This window comes from Vicia villosa, linkage group LG2 (assembly GCF_029867415.1).
Source record: "Vicia villosa cultivar HV-30 ecotype Madison, WI linkage group LG2, Vvil1.0, whole genome shotgun sequence".
Classification (NCBI taxonomy): domain Eukaryota; kingdom Viridiplantae; phylum Streptophyta; class Magnoliopsida; order Fabales; family Fabaceae; genus Vicia; species Vicia villosa.
Genome location: NC_081181.1, coordinates 92,908,811 through 92,931,989, shown reverse-complemented (window position 1 = coordinate 92,931,989; position 23,179 = coordinate 92,908,811). Strand labels below are relative to the sequence as shown.

Here is a 23,179-nt window from a genome sequence, read left to right as displayed (position 1 = left end):
GGGTTGGGTTTTTAGTTGCTTCGGCTTTTATCCGTAGGATTTTTCTGGCAGTGTTATATTGCTTTGTTAGTTGTTGGGTTTTTCTTTTATATATTTTTATTTTCTTGGTAGTCCTTTTGCACTTCTTGTGTTAAATAGTACCTTATTTTTATCCTTTTGTAGTTCTCTCCTTATTAATATATTATTTTTATTATTAAATTGCAAATATGCTTGTAATATTTGGATTTAGCTCAATAAAGATCTACAATGTAATCTTTATCTATCATTCTTTATATCCACTCTCTGTCTATTAGGTTTATTTCTTTCATACTGTTTTGCATAATCTATTTTATCTTAATTTTTCAATAAACCTGTGAATTATGGAGTAAAGAAGATTGCTAGAATCTAAAGTGTCAACTCATTTGTAAGATAAATTTCAATTCAAAAAACAAACACATGTTCAAATTCAATTATCACTATTATAACATACATGTAAAGAACATGTAAACAAATATCATAAATGAAGTAGATGATATATTATTGTCGCATACTGATACTTAAAAAGTTGGGAACTCAATCTCAGATCCACATTTGCCATGGGGGAAAACTGGACATTCAATGAAGTTTGATCCAGAAGTGTCCACACACAGGTAAACTTGGTATAGCTGACTGTTACCAGATGAATCGACATTGCATTCAATGAATGGAGTAAACCCAACTCCCTTTTCTATAGCTCCTTTGATATTGCTCAAGCTGTATGAATTTCCATCGGCTTGTATTCCTGCACTTGTAAGAGCATCGAGGAGGTTGGATTTTTGTTTCAAGTTGAGAGTTGTTTCAAAATAATCATGTTGTTTGAGGCTTGATTCTGAGCAAGTTCCATGTTTCTCCCATTCATGTGTCCAAAATTCTATTCCATCACCACTTGGGCATGCTAGTGTGGGCCAGTTCTTTTGTAAACTACTTGTGAGATCAGATATCTGTAATATTCATATGCACAAACACAAGTTAGTAGGATAAAAACAAATTTTGTTTTGGCTTTGAGACCTGATACTTGGTTGAAAAGGTCATTGTTTTTATTCATTTAATGTACAATATATGTAGAAGCTGAAAAGTTCTCATAAAGATAATAAGAAATAGATAACACATAGTAGCAGGGCAAAACGGCCTGCCTGCCGGCATTCTAATTTAGCCTTCATAGGAACAAAACAACGAATTAGATCTGTACCTTCTAATATGAATGTCTTATTAGGTTATGCTTTTTTTTTCAGATTTTTGCAAGGCGTATATTAACAAAAAAACAAATTTGCAACTTTTATCCTTTGGGGATGGAAAACTCGTATCCCCGCCCCGCCCTCATTTTTACCCGCACCCTCAACCTCAATTATATTGGGCCCGTCCCGCTTTTTTTTTGGGCAGGCCTAAATGAGAAGGGCATTGCCACCTCTAAGATAAAGTCTAGTAATCATAAGGGAGTGATGATATAAAAAATGCAATTAGTAAAGAATGAAAAAATACCTGAGATTCGTCAAAAGGGCTATTGGGATCACAGTTAGAAGGATAAGTACCATCTTTATCATTAGGCCATAAACCATGAATACCAAAATCAGCAGCAGGTTTACCAGTTGTTGGATAGCAACAACTCTTCTTTGAGTCACAGAATGATCCTGGCCACTACAAATACAAATAACCATATAACTAATTCGAATGTACATAGTGCCTACAATCATGTTGATGATGATTGAAATGAGTTCTATGTTATTGTTACCTGTTGAACAAGGTAGAAGAAATCAAAATCTTGTTGTGAAACACATAGAAATGATAATTGAAGAAGCAAGAGAAGCTTAATTAAAATTGATCCTTTAGACTCCATTTTTGGACTGGTGCAATTCACAAAAGGGTTAGTGGTGTTTTTATGGTGTTGAATGAGTGTGACAATTATGGAATGGTATAATGGATTGATGTATTTATAGGAAGAAATCGAAGAGTCCAAAAAGAGAAGAAAAAGTTGGAAAGTAATAAATTAAAAGGGAAGAGTATCGTAACAGTATATGCTAATCATGCAATAATAATCATGTGGTTTTCAATTCCATGTGTAAACGCAACCTATGATTATGACTTGTCGGTGCTTCTTTGTTAACAAACAATATGGGATTTTCTTTTATTATTTAAGGTATTGTTCATAAACAAAGAAATAAACTAAAGGGTGATTTCTCTTTTGTCCTAAACGTGGGAACTTTTTTAAGATTTTCCATTAGGAATGGTTTTGAATGTGCTTACTATAAAAATCTATTAATCAAACGGTTTCTTTGGTACACATTATAAGATAGAGATAAATTACGTTAAAGAATTGAATAAAGATAAAATATAATAGTGATGGAATATATAATATTCTAGCATATGTTTTAGTCACACATAATAAAAACTATGATATCATTATTTTATTGTCTAATTTCTTTTTTAAAAATTGAGTATCTTCGGTATGTAATTGCAAATATTTAAAAAAATTTAACTGTTCGTGTCTAGGATTGACTTCTAATTCAGGACCTCTGATTAAGTTAAAAAGATCTTTTCCAATTTTATTTAACCAAGCACTTTGGCTCCAGTGGTAAAAGGAGTTCTTGCTAAGAACGTAATCCGGAGAATACCGCGTTCGATTCCTATGTGGGAACAATGTTTGGCCAAGATCAATACCTCGTGGAAACAATGTTTGGCCAGGATCAATACCTCTCGGCACAAGATTACTTAAAACAATTGTTATTGGATTTGATGTATATTTAATACAATATGATTAGATAAATATTAATTTCAAATAATAAATTTGTCTTTTAAATATTGTATATAAATAATAAACATATATTATAAAAAATTAAATAACGATTACAATAAAATAAAAAATTAAATAACATTAGTTTAATTGTTGAATCATATTAATTTTAAACAATTTTTAAATTTAATAAATAAATAAATGTCATAAACTATAAAAATAATAAACACATTAGACGATTATTATAAATATTCATTGATGCTAGTAATAACAAATTTTAGCTTTAAAATAATAATAAATAGATAAATAATTATATTATATGTTAGATATGTCATATAATAATGATATATATTACATATAAATGAAAAAAATTATATTGGTGAGAAAATTATATTTAATTTTATAATTTTAAATTAATATTATTATTCTGACATTTTTAATTATAATTTTATTTTAAAACGCTTTATTTTAATAAACTAGTTATTAATTTTTTATTTTTTATTAAGTGATTAAATATTTTGGTTATGGATATCATATTTGATTATGATTTTTTATATTTTAAATTACATTTTCTGAATATAAACTAGTAATGATTTAATATCTAATTTTAAAATAAGAATCTATTATAGAGAGATAAAATTTGATAAGTATCAAAATTAATTAATCTTATCATACTGTGTCATCAAATATTTTAATGAAATAGATAAGTATCGAGGTTAGTTAATCATATCCTCATATGTCATCGAATACTAGACTAAGAAGAGATATGATTTAGTTATCATATTATGTCTTTTATCGTGCACACCAACCGAGCTTAAAAGATTTCAGGAATAAATTGAAGGCATAAAATGCTTTTGACTTGTGCTTCAAGAAATATATCCAAACGTACTTAATGTATGAATCAACAAAGGTAATATGTAATAAAGAAAGTTAGAACTAAGGGAAAAGAGGCACGTCCACAAATATGTGTATCTACAACATCAAAAGGAGATTTATAACTAGTTGACTTAAGACTATCATGTATCATCAGTGGTGGAACCAGAAATTTTAAGCAGTCTGGGCAAAAATAATTAATTGGGCTGGGTGTCGCGGGGAAAAATCGTATCTTTTTTCGGGAAGAGTCACCTGATGCCTTCTTTGGGTTCGAGTGCTCAAAAAAATGATTTTTCTTTTGTTTCGACCAAACTTTTTATTGTTTCCAAAGTAGGAAAAAGAAAAAAGTTGCAATAACCTAAAAAGTGGGGGAGAGATCTTGGGTAAGAGGGTTGGTTATACGAAGGGAAGGTATTAGCACCCAACGTATCTATAGTACTCTATAGGTTTCTTTGTTATGTTTGTTTCATTCAATGTTATGGAGAGGTTCTTGTGAGATAGGTGGGACCTAGGGTGTTTGTTTGATTATGCTCGCAAAGATCATCGCGATCCTCTGCATACATATCCCTTAGAGGGAATCAGAGCATCTGTAGCTCGGGGTCTACGGGTGCTAAGGTTTGAGTGGTTTGAGGGAGAAGTTTTGCTCGCCAAGGATACGACCTTGTGCCTACGTATTCTCAAAGGGATGTTGAGAAAGTCAGAGCAATCGTAGTTCCCACTTATGCTAGTGGAAGCAAAGGAAAAGAGACAAATGTCATCTCAATGTTCGATGTATCTAATCTATATCATCACATACATCTGTTTGATTTTGTTTGAAAATATTTTCATTATAAGCCCTGGGCCATGCCACTTATGGTGCTTAGAATGATAAAGATGTTTTTTAGCCAGCCTTGTGACAAAAAGTTTTGATTAATCAGCCAGCCTTGTGGCAAAAGTTTCAACGAAGTCAGCTTTGTGACAAAAACTTTGATTAATCAGCCAGTATGGTGGCAAAAAGGTTTGATTGATTAGCCAGCCTTGTGGCAAAAAAAAAGTTGATTGATTGATTGATTGATTGTTTGTGATGATATAGAAGAGATACTCCTATCATAGAGATGATAAATGTCTAATCTCCTAGGGTATTTGATTTGGATATTGGGGATGCTTATAAGAAGCCAGTGGGTCCTTGTACGAAGCCCAAGAGGAGGCTATCCGAGGGTCCTTGCATTGTAAGCCCAAAAGGAGGCTATGGGAGGGACAATCGAGGGTCCTTGCATTGTCAGCCCAAGAGGAGGCTATGGGAGGGACAAGTCGTTTGTACGAAGCCCAAGAGGAGGCATGGTATAGTTGGTTTGAGCTCTTTGAGCGATTTCACCGGGAAACCATACTCTATGTCCTAACCTAAACTAGGAAGATTCTTTGCACGAAGCCCAATAGGAGGCTATGGGGAACCTAGTGTTGTACTATAACACGATCACAAATATGAACAAGTACGAACAAATATGAACAAGTACATGAACAAATATGAACAAGTATGAACAGTTATATATGAAGGATAGAAAAACACTTAGAAAGGGGGGGTTTGAATAAGTGTAGTCTAAAAAACTTGAACAATAAAAACAAAATGCACAGTTATTTTTATCCTGGTTCGTTGTTAACTAAACTACTCCAGTCCACCCCCACGGAGTGATTTACCTCACCTGAGGATTTAATCCACTAATCGCAACAGATTACAATGGTTTTCCACTTAGTCCGCGACTAAGTCTTCTAGAGTATCCTGATCACAACCTGATCACTCCAGGAACAAATGCTTAGACACAAGCTAAGACTTTCTTAGAGTATCCTGACCACCACGTGATCACTCTAATTACAACTGCTTAGACACAAGCTAAGACTTCCTAGAGTATCCTGATCAACACTTGATCACTCTAGTTACTTACAAATTAATGTAATCAATTCTAAGAGTATTACAAATGCTTCTGAAAAGCTATAATCACAACAGTGATATTTCTCTTAACGTTTAAGCTTAATCTCACTAATATATTACAACAGCAATGTAGTGAGCTTTGATGAAGATGAAGTTTCTGAGCTTTGAATTGAACAGCGTTTCAGCAAGTTAATATTCACAGAATTTGGTTCAGAGTAGTTAACCTTGCTTCTCATCAGAACTTCATATTTATAGGCGTTTGAGAAGATGACCGTTGGGCGTATTTAATGCTTTGCGTATTCCGTACAGCATTGCATTTAATGTTTCACGCTTTTGTCAACTACCTCGAGCCTTGTTCACGCTGTGTCTACTGACGTTGCCTTTAATAGCTTCCAACGTTCCTTTTGTCAGTCAGCGTAGCCTGCCACCTGTACTTTCTTCTGATCTGATGTTTGTGAATATAATATTTGAATATCATCAGAGTCAAACAGCTTGGTGCATAGCATCTTCTTGTCTTCTGACCTTGAAGTGCTTCTGAGCGTGATACCATGAGAACTTCAGTGCTTCTGCTTCTGACCTCAAGTTCTTCTGATGCTTTCATAGACCCATGTTCTGATTCTGCCTTGACCATCTTCTGATGTCTTGCCAGACCATGTTCTGATGTTGCATGCTGAACCTTCTGAGACAAAGCTTCTGAGCGCTAATTTGTGCATACTCTTTATATATTTCCTAAAATGGAAATTGCAATGCATTAGAGTACCACATTATCTCACACAAAATTCATATCCTTGTTATCATCAAAACTAAGAATATTGATCAGAACAAATCTTGTTCTAACAATCTCCCCCTTTTTGATGATGACAAAAACATATATAAATGATATGAATTTGCGATCAGAAAGAGCAGACGGCTAAAGACAAATTACACAGCTATAGCATAAGCATGTGAATATGTCTCCCCCTGAGATTAACAATCTCCCCCTGAGATGAATAATCTCCCCCTGAAATAAATACACGAAGAACTTTAATAATAAAAGACTTCCCTGATTATTTCGGTAGAGACGATCACATAAGCTTTTGTCTTCTGATAATTCATAGCTTCTGACTTCTGCTTCCATTGGACAGCTTCAGAACTTGAATTTCTTTAGATCCCTAGAACACTCACAGCTTCTGATTCCTGCTTCCGTTTAGGACAGCTTCAGAAATTGAATTTCTTTGATCTTCAGAACGTTCACAGCTTCTGATTCCTGCTTCCATTTAGGACAGCTTCAGAACTTGAATTTCTTTGATCTTCAGAACATTCACAGCTTCTGATTCATGCTTCCTTTTTAGGACAGCTTCAGAACTTGAGTTTTCTGGATCTTTAGAACATTCTCAGCTTCTGATTTCTGCTTCCCTCGGATAGCTTCAGAGCTTTAAATTTCTTCTTACATCACTTCATGCTAGATTGTATCAGAACATTGTTGAATGTACCAGAGCATCATCAGAGCATCTCTACATCCTGAAATGTTACAGAACATAACTAAACGACAAAAGTCAGCATGAATGAGTTAGAACATAAAATGTGTATCAGAACACAAAATATGTATCAGAGCCATATAAGCCTTATAGAATGTATCAGAGCAAATAGACAATGATTTGGATCATATTCTATTATCAGAATTTCTGATCATTCTTCCTTCTTGCTTCCGATTCTGAAGCTTTCTAGCACTCAGCTTGCTTCAAGAATCCAAGAGCTTGATTCATCTTGTTGCTTCTTATGTTGATCTTGAATCTTTGATTTCTGCAACAACACAACTTAGAAATATATGAAGCTTGCAGCTTCTGTTAGTAAATGTGTGGAGCCTTTTTACCCGGTAACTGATAATATTAATCAGATCATTTATCATATATTTCTCCCCCTTTTTGTCATAACATCAAAAAGCATAAAAGATTCAGATGTAAAGCAAGAGACAAAAGGAAAGAAACATAAATAACTTTTCATTGATTTCAACAAGAAGGATTACAAAAGAGGAATGCAGGAAAACAAATGCAACAAGGAAAGAAAACTACAAAGACACAAAGCCTAAGACTCTATCCTACGCAAAGACTGCGCAAACAACTCAAGAACCCTCTGGTCTTCAGTTTGTTCAGCCATGGAAGCTTGAAAACTCTTCATGCCTGTCCAGACTAGAACCTCCACTGTAGGAGAGATCCAAGAGACCAAAGAGGAAGTGAGGGACAGTTCATAGACAGGGAGCTAATGTTGCAAACGGGCTCCAGTGACTCAAGAAGGTCTTCTTCCTTTGGATAAATGTTGATAACAGCATTGAGGAAGAGATCTGTCTTGAAAGAGACTTGGAGAGCCATCCCAAGGTATGCTTCACATCCTGTAACTGATTAACCCTTCCATTCGTTCTCATTGAGTTGAAAGGATTCATGATGAACGCTAGGTTGAAGATGAATGAACTAGGGTTTATGCCAAAGAAAAACTTTGTTGGACAAGAGAGAAAAAGAAAGAGAAAGAGAGCCAAGACTTATTGAAAAAATGCAACGAAATGAAGGAATAAATAGAGGGAAAGAGAAGAGGGAAACGTTCGAGGAATATAAAAAAGAAAAGAAGGACAATAAAAGAAATGATGAATAGCATTTAATGTTATTTGACGCGAGGAGAGATAATAATGACAAAAGACGAGATTTGCACAGTTACCTAAGTAGACGTCCCCTCAACTGCACGTACGCTTGTCCAGAAATAGTGAACACATGTTTACCATCTGGATAGCCAGTTACAGCTGTTTTGCTTTTAAAGAGATTCTGAATCAACTTAGACAATGAAACATTAGTAATAACTGAATCACAATTTCTAATTGATTTCAATCAGAACTTCTTAAAAAAATAATCCAATTTCATTTCAGAAGATACTCATACATAAGATCTTCTCATCTTCTCAATCTGGGCATAAATCCATACTGATATTCTTCAGAATGAACTTAAACCTATCTTCAGCAAGGGGTTTTGTAAAGATATCAGCCCATTGATGGTCTGTATCCACAAAGTTTAAAGATATAACACCCTTCTGAACATAGTCCCTTATGAAATGATGTTTAATCTCAATATGTTTAGCTTTTGAATGTAAAATAGGATTCTTAGATAAACATATAGCAGAAGTATTATCACAGAAAATAGGAATGTTACTCTCATATATCTGATAATCTTCCAGCTGACTTCTCATCCAGAGCATTTGTATGCTACAACCAGCAGCAGCAACATATTCTGCTTCTGTTGTTGAGAGGGCAATAGTAGCTTGCTTCTTGCTGTACCATGAGATCAGATGACTTCCAAGAAATTGACAACTTCCAGAAGTGCTCTTTCTTTCTATTCTATCTCCAGCATAGTCAGCATCACAGAATCCTACTAAGTTGTAGTCTTTAGATCTTCTGTAAACTAAACCAACATTAGTAGTACCTTTCAGATACCTTAGAATTCTCTTAACCGCTGTTAAATGAGATTCTCTTGGATCTGATTGGAATCGAGCACACAAACAAACACTAAAGAGAATGTCAGGTCTAGAAGCAGTTAGATATAGAAGAGATCCAATCATACCTCTGTACAACTTCTGATCTACCTTCTTACTTACCTCATCCTTACCCAGTAAACATGTTGGATGCATAGGAGTTTTGGCTTCTTTGCTTTCAGAAAGATTAAACTTCTTCAGAAGTTCTTTCACATACTTCATTTGATGAACATAGGTTCCATCGGAAGTTTGGTTGATTTGAATCCCAAGGAAGTACTTGAGTTCTCCCATCATGCTCATTTCAAATTCAGCCTGCATAGACTCAGCAAACTCCTTTCCAAGTGTAGCATTAGATGTTCCAAAGATAATATCATCAACATATATTTGACAAATTAAAATATCTTTTTTAAATGTTTTACAAAAGAGAGTAGTGTCCACTTTTCCTCTAGTGAAACCATTTTCCAGAAGGAAAGAACTCAAACGTTCATACCAAGCTCTGGGAGCTTGTTTCAATCCGTATAATGATTTCTTTAATTTAAAAACATGATTTGGAGACATGGAGTCTTCAAAACCAGGAGGTTGGTGAACATAAACTTCTTCATCTATATAACCATTTAAGAAGGCACTCTTGACATCCATTTGATAAAGAGTGATGTTGTGTTGAGTGGCAAAAGAAATTAATAGACGAATAGATTCTAACCTGGCCACTGGTGCAAAGGTTTCTGTATAATCAATCCCTTCTTGCTAACTATAACCCTGAGCAACCAGTCTGGCTTTTTTTCTTACCACTTCACCTTTCTCACTTAGCTTGTTTCTGAAAACCCACTTAGTATCGATGATGTTAAATCCTTTTGGTCTAGGAACCAAGTCCCATACATCATTCCTTGTAAACTGATTTAGTTCTTCTTGCATGGCAATTATCCAGTCTGGATCTTCTAGAGCTTGATCAACAGAAGTTGGCTCGATCAAAGAAACAAGACCTAATTGACATTCTGCATTGTTCTTAAGGAATGCCCTTGTTCTGATGGGATCATCTTTCTTTCCAAGGATCACATCTTCTGAATGAGCTGATGCAAGTCTAGGTGATCTTCTGATAGTTGGTTCTTCAGAAATCCTAAGATTCTCTAAAGATGCAGCAACTTGATCTTCTGATCCATTGCTTTTGAGACTGCCAGCTTCTGCAGCTTTGCTTCTTGGTTCTTCTGCTTCTGATATATCAACATCAAAATCTGCAAAATTCTCAAACTGCTTTGGTTTTTCAAGACCAAGCTTATCATCAAACCTGATATTGATTGATTTTTCAACAATCAATGTTTTAGTATTGTATACTCTGTAGCCTTTAGAGCGTTCAGAATATCCAAGAAGGAAACACTTTTGTGCTTTAGAATCAAACTTACCAAGATGATCTTTAGTATTCAGAATAAAACATACACATCCAAAAGGATGGAAATATGAAATGTTGGGCTTTCTGTTCTTCCACAATTCATAAGGAGTCTTATTTAGAATAGGTCTGATAGAGATTCTATTCTGAATATAGCATGCAGTGTTTATTGCTTCTGCCCAGAAATGCTTAGCCATATTGGTTTCATTGATCATGGTTCTGGCCATTTCTTGTAGAGTCCTATTCTTTCGCTCTACAACTCCATTTTGCTGTGGAGTTCTAGGACAAGAGAAATCATGGGAAATACCATTTTCTTTGAAGAACTCCTCAAAGAATCTGTTCTCAAATTCGCCACCATGATCACTTCTGACCTTTATGATTTTACACTCTTTCTCAGATTGAATCTGAGTGCAGAATTCAAAGAACACTGAATGAGACTCATCCTTGTGTTTCAAGAACTTTACCCATGTCCAGCGGCTATAATCATCAACGATGACTAATCCATATTTCTTCCCTCTGACAGATGCTGTTTTGACTGGGCCAAACAGATCAATGTGCAAGAGTTCTAACGGCCTTGAGGTAGAGACAACATTCTTAGACTTGAATGCAGGTCTGGAGAACTTGCCCATCTGACATGCTTCACAAAGAGCATCTGATTTGTATTTCAGATTTGGGAGTCCTCTGACTAGATTTAGTTTGTTAATCTGAGAAATCTTTCTCAAACTAGCATGTCCTAATCTTCTGTGCCAGACCCATTGCTCTTCAGAAACAGACATAAGACAAGTCACCTTCTGCTTCTTAAGATCAGAAAGATCAATCTTATAAATGTTGTTCTTCCTTTTGCCTGTAAATAGGATTGAGCCATCCTTTTGACTTACAGCCTTGCAAGACTTTTGATTGAAGATTATGTCATAACCATTGTCACTTAATTGACTTATGGACAATAAGTTATGAGCTAATCCTTCAACAAGAAGTACATTAGTTATGGAAGGAGAGTTACCAAGACTTATGGTTCCAGAGCCAATGATTTTGCCCTTCTGATCTCCTCCAAACTTGACTTCTCCACCTGGTTTAAGCACCAGGTCTTGGAATGTAGACCTTCTTCCCGTCATGTGTCGCGAGCACCCAGAGTCCAGGTACCATGACATTTTGCTTTCTGTCCTCTTTGCCGCCAAGGATATCTGCAACAGAAATTATCTTCTCCTTAGGTACCCACAATTTCTTGGGTCCTGTCTTGTTAGTTCTCCTCAAGTTCTGATTGAACTTGGGTTTAGCAAAATATTTAGCAGGAGGAACAACATGATATTTCTTATTCTGAGTTCCATGATATTTCTTAGGTTGTGTCACATGCTTCTTGGTGTGTGTTATGTGAAAACTTTGTGCATGTGATGTGTGCTTAATATCATGGGAGTGGCCAAATTTAAATTGGTTATACAGAGGCTTGTATGATATTTTCATATCATCCACAGATTCAAGCTTGTATGGGATTTCACCCTCATAACCAATGCCAACTCTCTTGTTCCCAGACACAGCATATATCATAGAAGCTAGCTGACTTCTGCCAATACTTCTAGATAAGAACTTCCTGAAACTTAAATCATATTCTTTCAGAATATGATTCAGACTGGGAGTGGATTTTTCTGAATCAGAAGGAGATCCAACATTATTGGATAATTTTAAAACTTTTTCTTTTAATTCAGAATTTTCCAACTCAAGCTTCTTAGTTTCAAATTCAAATTGCTTTTTCAGCTTTTTGTATTTGATACTAAGATGAGCTTTTAATTCAAGAAGCTTTCTTAGACTGGAAACTAACTCTTCTCTAGATAGTTCAGAAAATACCTCTTCAGAATCTGATTCTGATGTAGATTCTGATCCATCATCTTCTGTCGCCATCAGCGCAAAGTTTGCCTGCTCTCCTTCAGAGTCTGATCCTGATTCTGATTCAGAATCATCCCATGTTGCCATAAGACCTTTCTTCTAATGAAACTTCTTCTTGGGATTCTCCTTCTGAAGTTTTGGACACTCATTCTTGTAATGTCCAGGCTCATTGCACTCATAGCAGACAGCCTTCTTCTTGTCAGATCTTCTGTCACCAGAAGATTCTCCTCGTTCAAATTTCTTTGAACTTCTGAAGCCTCTGAACTTCCTTTGCTTGCTCTTCCAGAGTTGGTTCACCCTTCTAGAGATCATGGACAGTTCATCTTCTTCTTCAGATTCTGATTCTTCAGGATCTTCTTTTCTAGCCTGAAAAGCGTTAGTGCATTTTTTAACATTAGATTTTAATGCAATAGACTTACCTTTCTTCTGAGGCTCGTTTGCGTCCAGCTCTATTTCATGGCTTCTCAAGGCACTGATAAGCTCTTCCAAAGAAACTTCATTCAAATTCTTGGCAATCTTGAATGCTGTTACCATTGGACCCCATCTTCTGGGTAAGCTTCTGATAATCTTCTTTACATGATCAGCCTTGGTGTAGCCTTTATCGAGAACTCTCAATCTAGCAGTCAGAGTTTGAAATCTTGAAAACATCTTCTCAATGTCTTCATCATCCTCCATCTTGAAGGCTTCATATTTCTGGATTAGAGCAAGAGCTTTGGTCTCCTTGACTTGAGCATTCCCTTCATGAGTCATCTTCAAGGACTCATATATGTCATGGACCGTTTCCCTGTTAGATATCTTCTCATACTCAGCATGAGAGATAGCATTGAGCAAAACAGTCCTGCATTTGTGATGATTCTTGAAATCTTTCTTTTGATCATCATTCATTTCGCTTCTCGTGAGCCTTACACCAGTAGCTTTAACAGGATGTTTGTAACCATCCAGCAGAAGATCCCATAGATCAGCATCTAGACCAAGAAAGTAACTTTCCAATTTATCTTTCCAGTATTCAAAGTTTTCACCATCAAATACTGGTGGTCTAGTATAACCATTGTTACCATTGTATTGCTCAGCAGAGCCAGATGTAGATGCAGCTGGATTTGTTGGAATTTCACCAGCCATCTTTTACTGAAGCGTTTTTCTCTTCCTGAATCTTTTCTAAACACGGTTAAGTGCTTGCACCTTAGAACCGGCGCTCTGATACCAATTGAAGGATAGAAAAACAGAAAGGGGGGGTTTGAATAAGTGTAGTCTAAAAAACTTGAACAATAAAAACAAAATGCACAGTTATTTTTATCCTGGTTCGTTGTTAACTAAACTACTCCAGTCCACCCCCACGGAGTGATTTACCTCACCTGAGGACTTAATCCACTAATCGCAATAGATTACAATGGTTTTCCACTTAGTCCGCGACTAAGTCTTCTAGAGTATCCTGATCACAACCTGATCACTCCAGGAACAAATGCTTAGACACAAGCTAAGACTTTCTTAGAGTATCCTGACCACCACGTGATCACTCTAATTACAACTGCTTAGACACAAGCTAAGACTTCCTAGAGTATCCTGATCAACACTTGATCACTCTAGTTACTTACAAATTAATATAATCAATTCTAAGAGTATTACAAATACTTCTGAAAAGCTATAATCACAACAGTGATATTTCCCTTAACGTTTAAGCTTAATCTCACTAATATATTACAACAGCAATGTAGTGAGCTTTGATGAAGATGAAGTTTCTGAGCTTTGAAATGAACAGCGTTTCAGCAAGTTAATATTCACAGAATTTGGTTCAGAGTAGTTAACCTTGCTTCTCATCAGAACTTCATATTTATAGGCGTTTGAGAAGATGACCGTTGGGCGCATTTAATGCTTTGCGTATTCCGTACATCATTGCATTTAATGTTTCACGCTTTTGTCAACTACCTCGAGCCTTGTTCACGCTGTGTCTACTGACGTTGCCTTTAATAGCTTCCAACGTTCCTTTTGTCAGTCAGCGTAGCCTGCCACCTGTACTTTCTTCTGATCTGATGTTTGTGAATATAATATTTGAATATCATCAGAGTCAAACAGCTTGGTGCATAGCATCTTCTTGTCTTCTGACCTTGAAGTGCTTCTGAGCGTGATACCATGAGAACTTCAGTGCTTCTGCTTCTGACCTCAAGTTCTTCTGATGCTTTCATAGACCCATGTTCTGATTCTGCCTTGACCATCTTCTGATGTCTTGCCAGACCATGTTCTGATGTTGCATGCTGAACCTTCTGAGACAAAGCTTCTGAGCGCTGATTTGTGCATACTCTTTATATATTTCCTGAAATGGAAATTGCAATGTATTAGAGTACCACATTATCTCACACAAAATTCATATCCTTGTTATCATCAAAACTAAGAATATTGATCAGAACAAATCTTGTTCTAACAATATATAACAAGGTGTGTGTATACAATGGAGTTTATGAAGGAAATATACCTGTAAGGATGATCCGTTTGTATGTACGGGGGCTCGGGACTTATACTCGGGGAGAGGCCCATTGAGTTTATTCAAAGGCTATGTAAACAAGTATTTACAAAAGGGCTCGGGACTTAAACCTACATGGAGGCCCATGGTATTTTTGGGAAGATTTAAAGAAAACTTTCATTTTTTGATTTGTTGTTCGAAGTAAAAAAAACAAATTGAACGAGATATATACAAAAAGGTGTGTGTACAATGAAATACCTAATTTCATGTACAAGAATGGGACTTATACCTATGTGGAGGCCCCTTGTTTTATTTTATAAAACATGGTTGTATGATTTGTTAAAAGCGCGATGTTTATCGTTTTGAAAACAGTTTGAAAGTTTTGTTTTGAAAGACTGTGATCGTTTGTTTTAAAACGGTTTGAAATTTGAAAGAAATCAACTTAATTTAAACAAAGACAAATCTTATGTTTAACTAAGACCTAAATGATTAGGTTTTGATCACAAAAAATATTTACAAGTGATTAAGTTTGAAAATCAAGTGAAAAAAACTATTAAAGTATTAGAAACACTTAAAAATAAGTCATTTTAACCCTAATAAAAAAAGTGTCAAATAAATATTTTTTTTGTGATTTTTTTTGATATTCATAAAATATATATATTAAATGAGAAGTGTGTAAAAAATGAAGAAAAAATGAATTGATTTGATTGGTTAAATAATTGATTGAAGTTGTAAAGAAAATAGAGAAAAATAGTGATAAAAAATAAGGTTTTGTCTTCTAAAGGACTTGAACCCACGCCCTTGTGTTTACCATTCAAAAACATAACCAACTAGACCACGCGCGTGGTCTGTTTAAGACTTGCAACGAATTAATTATATTTTTGAATCAATTTCTAATTTCAGTTTCAAAATCTGGCGCCAAGAACACAACTCCAATTTGAATTTGAAAATTCTGAAAACTGAATTGTTTGGATCAAGTGAATAGCCTATCTTGCGCGATTTTTCACAAGGAACATGATGGTACCATTTAATTTCATTTATTTTCACTCTAAGATCATCAATTTTCTGGAAATCGTGAAGAACCCTAATTCTATGATTCAATCTGAAATCGTGTATGTGCAAGTTATGATGCAATTGATTGAGGGTTAATGATCCATATGTATGCAGAAACATGATGGTAAACCAGTTTTTCATTTATGATGCATGAATGATGGAGTTTGAAGTTCAAGAGAGCTTACCTTAAAAATGCCAAAACTGAGAATCGAATTCTGCAAATGAGAGGTTCCAAATGTTGTTTCTTGATCTGGACAGCTTCAATGGACCTTATGGAACATATTTGGATGATTGGAATGAACTGAAAACCTCTGAATCAATTGGTGATACCCGATCTGCAGTAGGGCTCAAGTGAGGATCAAGCTTGGTGATTTTGGAGTTACAGGTCAGGGATGATGATTGGGATAGTTCATATATGGTATATGGGATGTGTTTGGATGATTAACTTGGACAGAAATGAGCTTGAATGAAAATTGGCATGATAAGGCTAGTGATATGCATATTTGGGAAGTGAAGTAGTGATTCTGAGATTTAGGTGTTTTTGGGGTATGTGAGTGGATCAAACAACTTCCATGTGATGTTTAGGAAGTGTTAGAAGCAACACTTTGCTCAGAAATTGCAAGAGATGGAAATTGCAATTCTTCCTCTTTGAAACTTATGAAACTTGCAACCTAAGAAAGAAGAGAGAAAACCTATGATTATGAAGTTTTGGTGTGATTTGAAGAGTGATTTGAACCTCTATTTATAGGCCAAGAGTTCTGAACTCAGATCTTTGCAAGTTGATCAAGGAGTGATGATTTGGCTTAAGAGATAAAATGGAATCTTTTACATTTATTGCAAAATGGTTAAAGTAACTTAACCATGGTTATTCTTCCAAGCTTCCTATCCTCTTCCATTATGATCTTCAAATCAGAAAATATCTTTCAATTATTGCTTTGATGCATCATTGTTTGCATTATAGGTCATATAGTACATAACTTTGGCAAAAATGACTTGAAATTTCAAGTGAAATGGTCACTAATGGAGAAATTCAAAGCCATAGCTACACTCCATATTTTTTCATGCTCTTGGACATTTTGGAAAGTTCATGTTATGTACTTCAAAACCCTAGTTGAAAGTTTCTTCAAGACCTTTAAGGAAATGGGTGAAAAAGATCCATGAACTTTGAAGAAAATGAGATTTTAAGTGCATTTTTCAAAAGATACCAACTTTGAAGCTCCATATCTCTTAAATGGTTGATCTTTTGGAAAATCATTATTTGTGACAAAGTTGTTCATTGGATCAAAATCTACAACTTTCATGTTGGAAGTTTTTTTCAGTTTGTAGGTGAAATTTTGAGTTATTCCCTTCCAAAGTTTGGAAAAAACCATTGAAAAACACTTAGAAAATTTTCTAAGTATGAAAGTCAAACTTTTGACTTTTTGATTCTTGATTGATTTTCTTGATTTTTCTTGATCAAATGACTTCATATATCATATATTGATGATTCAAAACTTCAAAAGTCATGGTTGACCAAAATTCCCCAAAAGTCAATGGTGATCTTGCATAATTGACTTTTTCAAACGAATCGCATTTCTGGAGATTTCAAATGAACCAGGCTATCCTCACCAAATGAATGGTATGAATGGATAATATTGAGGTATTAGAGGATATTTAATCATAGCTTGAGTTGTGGTACCATGTTCTGATTAAAAAGTCAGTGGTTCAGGTGAATTAGGTCAAAAACCCTAATTGTCGACCTGATGAAATTGATGACTGTGGATCTTGAATTGAGATGCAATTTCCATTGGATATTGTCATAGGGATTATTTGAAGATGATTGAAACCTTTGAGTGATTCCCTGGAGCTTTTTAGGGTTTCCCAAATGTGATCCCTGATTTTAGTCCCTGATAGCTCAAAACCCTAATCTGATGATTTGAAATTCCACTGTTGATCAATCCTTGTGTAGGAGATGTCTTGAGTCAATAGATTAGGTCAAAATGATGTACTTGGGGTCCTGAGGTCATGTCCCAAGTCATTAGGTCAAATCCTGAGCAAAAGTCAGGAGTATATTGTCTTCAGTCAAAACCCTAATCTGGTTGATTCATAGCTTTTGAGCTTGTTGAAATGAAACTTTGAGGACCAGATGGTGACTGTTGATGAAGATAGTTCTTTTGAAATGAAGGGAGAACAAAACCCTAATTGGTTGTTACCAGTACTGATGAGTGATTTCTTGATTAAACCCTGCTGAGCACAAGTAGCAAACACAAGCTATGCAATTTGTTAGAGATGCAAATGATGCATATGCAAAATGATATGAGGTGGTATCTTAGGTCAAAAATTGGGGTATGACAGATGCCCCTATTTAAGTTTCTTCAACCTGAGATATGAAGATTGAAAATCTTCATTTTGATAGGGTGGAAGAGACTTAAATATCAGAAGACGCAAATTTTGGACCTAAGATACCAAAATTGTGAATGATGCAAGGATATCTTTACCGAGGGAATATCAAGAACTGACTCCGCTGGGGAAAAGAGATTGGGAAAGATGCCTCAATCCGTTTTAGAAAGAGAACCCGTTTTTTTGGGAAAACAAGTGTATGCTTCACCAGGGAATGATAGCTTTGTAAGAAAAGCTTACCTATCGACATTATCGACTATCAGCACAGGGATAGACTTGTTTAATAATGCGAAGGTGAAAGGTATGAAACTGTGTTACCGACTATCAGCATGGTGATAGACTTGACATGGTAAAAAGGGTTTCAAAGGTTCGGTTAATATTACCGACTATCAGCATGGTGATAGACATGTTAAATAATATAACCAGAACAAAAAGTTACCGACTACCAGCCTCGTGATAGTGGTTTTGAAGACATGATCAATTATCAGCCAAGTGATAAAATGATTCTAGAGACTTAGCTAGGGAAATTACTAGTTATTCAGCCTTATGAACAGTAATAAGGCCCTGATTGTCACATGGTCTTCACGATTGGTTTCCTAAAGAGGAAAAATCTTTTGAAAGAGACATAAGCTGCTCAGATGATGAGGCTATTGCTTATGGTTCTATTTTTCACGACTCTGTTTGAGGAATCGGAACTTGAATCTTTGGTAAAGACAAGGTTCTAACCAAGAATGAATTGGAAAGAAACAGCCAAACAAGACTCTGTACCCAATGAGGGATGAACTCAACTGGGGATTTTCTCCTTCGTTTTGAGAGGAGAAACTAAAGCAACCTTCTTCCACGAGGGATGATCTCAGTGGGGAACTGGAGAAAGAATATGTTCTTTTTGCTTATGGGTGACAACCTACTTGGAGAGATGACACACCCATACTTGTTTCTTTTTCTTTTCTTTTTTTTTTTTTTTTTTTTTTTTTTTTGAGGATAGATATATCCTAAACAAGTGATTTCAAAGCAAACATTGAAAAATGCAAGAATTCATAAATGATGCAAATATGTATGAATGATGAATGTCATGAATGTCGCATGCATGTTGACGATACTGACAGACAAAGAAGTATATACTAGAGACGGACCAACGTCGCAATACAACCAGATACTTGGCAAATGTTCTTCAACACGGTGTAGATAACACAGGTGATGAATGATGTTGCGTGCTTTAGACTTCTCCGGGGAAGATAAGCATCTTTTCTTATTGAGATGGAAGAACTTCTTCACTGGAGATAAAAAATCTTCTTCACTAGGGATAAAAGACCTTCTTCACTGGGGATAGAAGAGCTTTTCCTATCATAATCTTTGATTCATCCTATGGAGATAGCTGTTGATGTTCCTTCGGCTGTTCACCACTCAAAGGAAAGTTTCGCTTTTATTTTGAAAAAGAAAAGCAAATTCATTTAAAACTTTTTTTTTCTTTTTCTTTTTTTCCAAAAGTGAATAACACAATTAAAGCGTCATTTTGCAAGCTAGAAGAAATCAAGAATTGCAAACAAATGGGCAAAAGACTCAAATTTATTTAATAGGATGGTAACCAGCTAAAGGCGTGATTCCATAGAGTATTTACAAAAGTTGGAAATGGTAATTATGCGGAAAAGGCTACATTGAAAGCAATAACCACTATTCCCCCTAACAACTTTGAGTTCCAACTGTGCTTGTCGCTTCAGATTGGCGATGATTTGATCGAAGATCCTTTGATGAAAAAGACTCTTCAGGTGACGAAGTATGGACTGATGCAGTTACTTTGTCATAAATCCTTAATTTTTGCCTAGATTGCCCTTTCAGGTTTTCAATCTACCAGGATGAATTTTTTTTTGTTTATTGTCTCTAATTTTTGCCTGGACCGCCCTTTCGGGTTTTCAGTCCACCGAGACGCTCCTTTTTGCCTAAGTCGCCCTTTGCGGGTTTTCAACTTACCGAGCTGTTCTTTTGTATTTTTTAGACAAAGTATTTCTTGACTGCATCAGCATTCACAGGATGTGGGAGTTCATCACCATCCATGGTTGCAAGAGTCATGGCGCCGCCAGAAAATGTTCTTTTGACAACATACGGGCCTTCGTAATTAGGAGACCATTTGCCCCTAGAATCTGGTTGAAAAGACAAGATCTTTTTAAGCACGAGGTCGCCTTCTTGAAATTCACGAGGTCGAACCTTTTTGTTGAAGGCTTGTTTCATCCTTGCTTGGTACAACTGTCCATGGCATAGAGCAGTCATACGTTTTTCTTCGATTAAGTTCAACTGATCGTATCTGCTTTGACACCATTCAGCCTTTGATAACTTAGTCTCCATGAGGACTCTCATTGATGGGATTTCAACTTCTACGGGGAGCACAGCTTCCATACCGTATACTAGAGAGAAAGGGGTTGCCCCTGTTGAAGTACGCACTGAAGTACGGTACCCATGTAAAGCAAATGGCAGCATTTCGTGCCAGTCTTTGTAAGTGACGACCATTTTCTGGACAATCTTCTTAATGTTCTTGTTGGCGGCTTCGACAGCGTCGTTCATTTTTGGTCTGTAAGGAGAAGAGTTATGATGCTCAATCTTGAATTCCTCACACAGTTCTTTCATCATTTTGTTATTCAAGTTCGAACCATTGTTAGTAATGATCTTGCTGGGAACACCATATCGGCAAATGATGTTATTCTTGATAAACCTCACAACCACTTGTCTTGTAACATTGGCGTAAGATGCTGCTTCGACCCATTTGGTGAAGTAATCAATTGCCACTAAGATGAAACGATGACCGTTTGAAGCTTTCGGTTCGATCATTCCGATCATGTCGATACCCCACATGGAGAAAGGCCATGGAGATGAGAGAACGTTAAGTAGAGTCGGTGGCACATGGATCTTATCTACGTAGATCTGGCACTTGTGACATCTCTTCACGTGTTTACAACAATCAGATTCCATTGTCAACCAATAGTATCCTGCTCTTAAGATTTTCTTGGACATTGAATGCCCATTTGAATGGGTTCCAAAGGACCCTTCATGCACTTCATGCATTAACATGTCTGCTTCGTGTCTATCCACGCATCTGAGCAAAACCATGTCGATGTTTCTTTTGTATATCACATCTCCGTTCAGGAAGAAACTGCTAGAAAGCCTCCTTAGAGTTTTCTTATCTTTGTTTGATGCCCCAAGTGGGTACTCTTGAGTTTGAAGGAAGCGTTTGATGTCGTGAAACCACGGTTTATCATCGATGACTGCTTCGGTTGCAAACACATAGGCGGGCCTTTCAAGGCGCGTAATTCTGACTGTAGGCATATCGTTCCAATGATTGAATTTGAACATGGAAGATAGAGTAGCCAAGGCGTCGGCCATTCGATTCTGATCTCGAGGTATATGATGCAATTCAACCTTGTTGAAGAAAGTCAACAAACGTCTTGCATAATCTCTGTAAGGAATCAAACCAAGGTGGTAAGTTTCCCACTTGTCTTTGATTTGGTTGATCACGAGGGCTGAATCTCCATATATGTCTAGGATCTTGATCCTTAAGTCAATGGCTTCTTCGAGACCCATGATACAAGCTTCATATTCTGCAATGTTGTTGGTACAATCAAATAGCAATCTGGTAGAGAACGGGATATGAGTACCCTTGGGAGTGATGATGATTGCCCTAATTCCATTTCCAAAAGCGTTTACTGCTCCATCAAAAATTAGGCCCCATCTTGATCCAGGATCAGGACCTTCTTCAGGTAATGGTTCGTCACAATCTTTCATCTTCAAGTACATGACATCTTCGTCAGGAAAGTCAAACTTGAGAGATTGATATTCATTAATTGGTTGATGCGCCAAGTGATCAGCGAGAATGCTTCCTTTGACCGCTTTTTGAGCACGATACTCAATGTCATACTCAGATAACAGCATTTTCCATCGGGCAATCCTTCCTGTTAATGCAGGCTTTTCAAAGACATACTTGATCGGATCCATTTTGGAGATTAACCAAGTAGTATTGTTGATCATGTACTGGCGGAGACGTTTTGAAGCCCAAGCCAAAGCACAACATGTTTTTTCGAGCATTGAGTAACGAGACTCACAATCTGTGAATTTCTTACTCAGGTAATAGATGGCATGCTCCTTCTTACCGGTTTCATCTTGTTGTCCAAGCATACAACCCATGGATTCTTCAGACACGGTAAGGTACATGATTAGTGGTCTTCCTTCAACTGGAGGAATCAATATTGGTGGTTCTAACAGGTATTCCTTGATACTGTCGAACGCTTTTTGGCAATCTTCAGTCCATACAACCCCTTGATCTTTGCAGAGAAGCTTGAAAATTGGCCCACAAGTAGCAGTCATTTGAGAGATGAATCTGGAGATATAGTTCAATCGTCCGAGAAATCCTCTTACTTGCTTTTCGGTTTTTGGTGCAGGCATCTCTTGAATAGCTCTGACTTTGTCGGGATCTACTTCAATTCCTCTTTGGCTGACAATGAAACCCAAGAGTTTTCCAGATCTAACCCCAAAAGTACATTTGTTAGGATTCAAGCGAAGCTGATATTTCCTTAGTCGTTGAAACAACTTCAAAAGGTATTCACTATGTTCTTCTTCTATGCTGGACTTGGCTATCATGTCGTCCACATAAACTTCAATTTCTTTATGCATCATGTCATGAAAGAGAGTAGTCATCGTCCTTTGGTAAGTTGCGCCTGCATTCTTTAATCCAAACGGCATCACTTTATAGCAAAAGGTACCCCATGGGGTGATGAAAGATGTCTTCTCCATGTCTTCAAGAGCCATCTTGATCTGATTATAACCGGAGAACCCGTCCATGAAGGAAAAGACGTTGAACTTAGCGGTGTTATCAACCAGAATGTCGATATGTGGTAATGGAAAGTCATCTTTTGGACTGGCCTTGTTCAAATCACGGTAATCAACACACATCCTGACTTTTCCATCTTTCTTCGGAACTGGCACTATGTTGGCCAACCATTGAGGATACTCAGAGGTGACAAGAAAACCTGC

At 36.3% G+C, this 23,179-nt stretch overlaps 1 protein-coding gene across 1 annotated transcript; it reads right to left on the bottom strand.

The window, feature by feature from the left end:
• Nucleotides 1–383: 383 nt before the first annotated feature.
• Nucleotides 384–1,941, bottom strand: LOC131646439 (ribonuclease 1-like). Its single transcript, XM_058916470.1, has 3 exons — nucleotides 1,748–1,941; nucleotides 1,498–1,653; nucleotides 384–959 (listed from the first exon to the last, which is right to left on the bottom strand). Exons 1-3 carry the CDS (start codon nucleotides 1,850–1,852, stop codon nucleotides 537–539), a joined length of 684 nt encoding a protein of 227 aa, XP_058772453.1. The 5' UTR covers nucleotides 1,853–1,941; the 3' UTR covers nucleotides 384–536.
• Nucleotides 1,942–23,179: the final 21,238 nt, after the last annotated feature.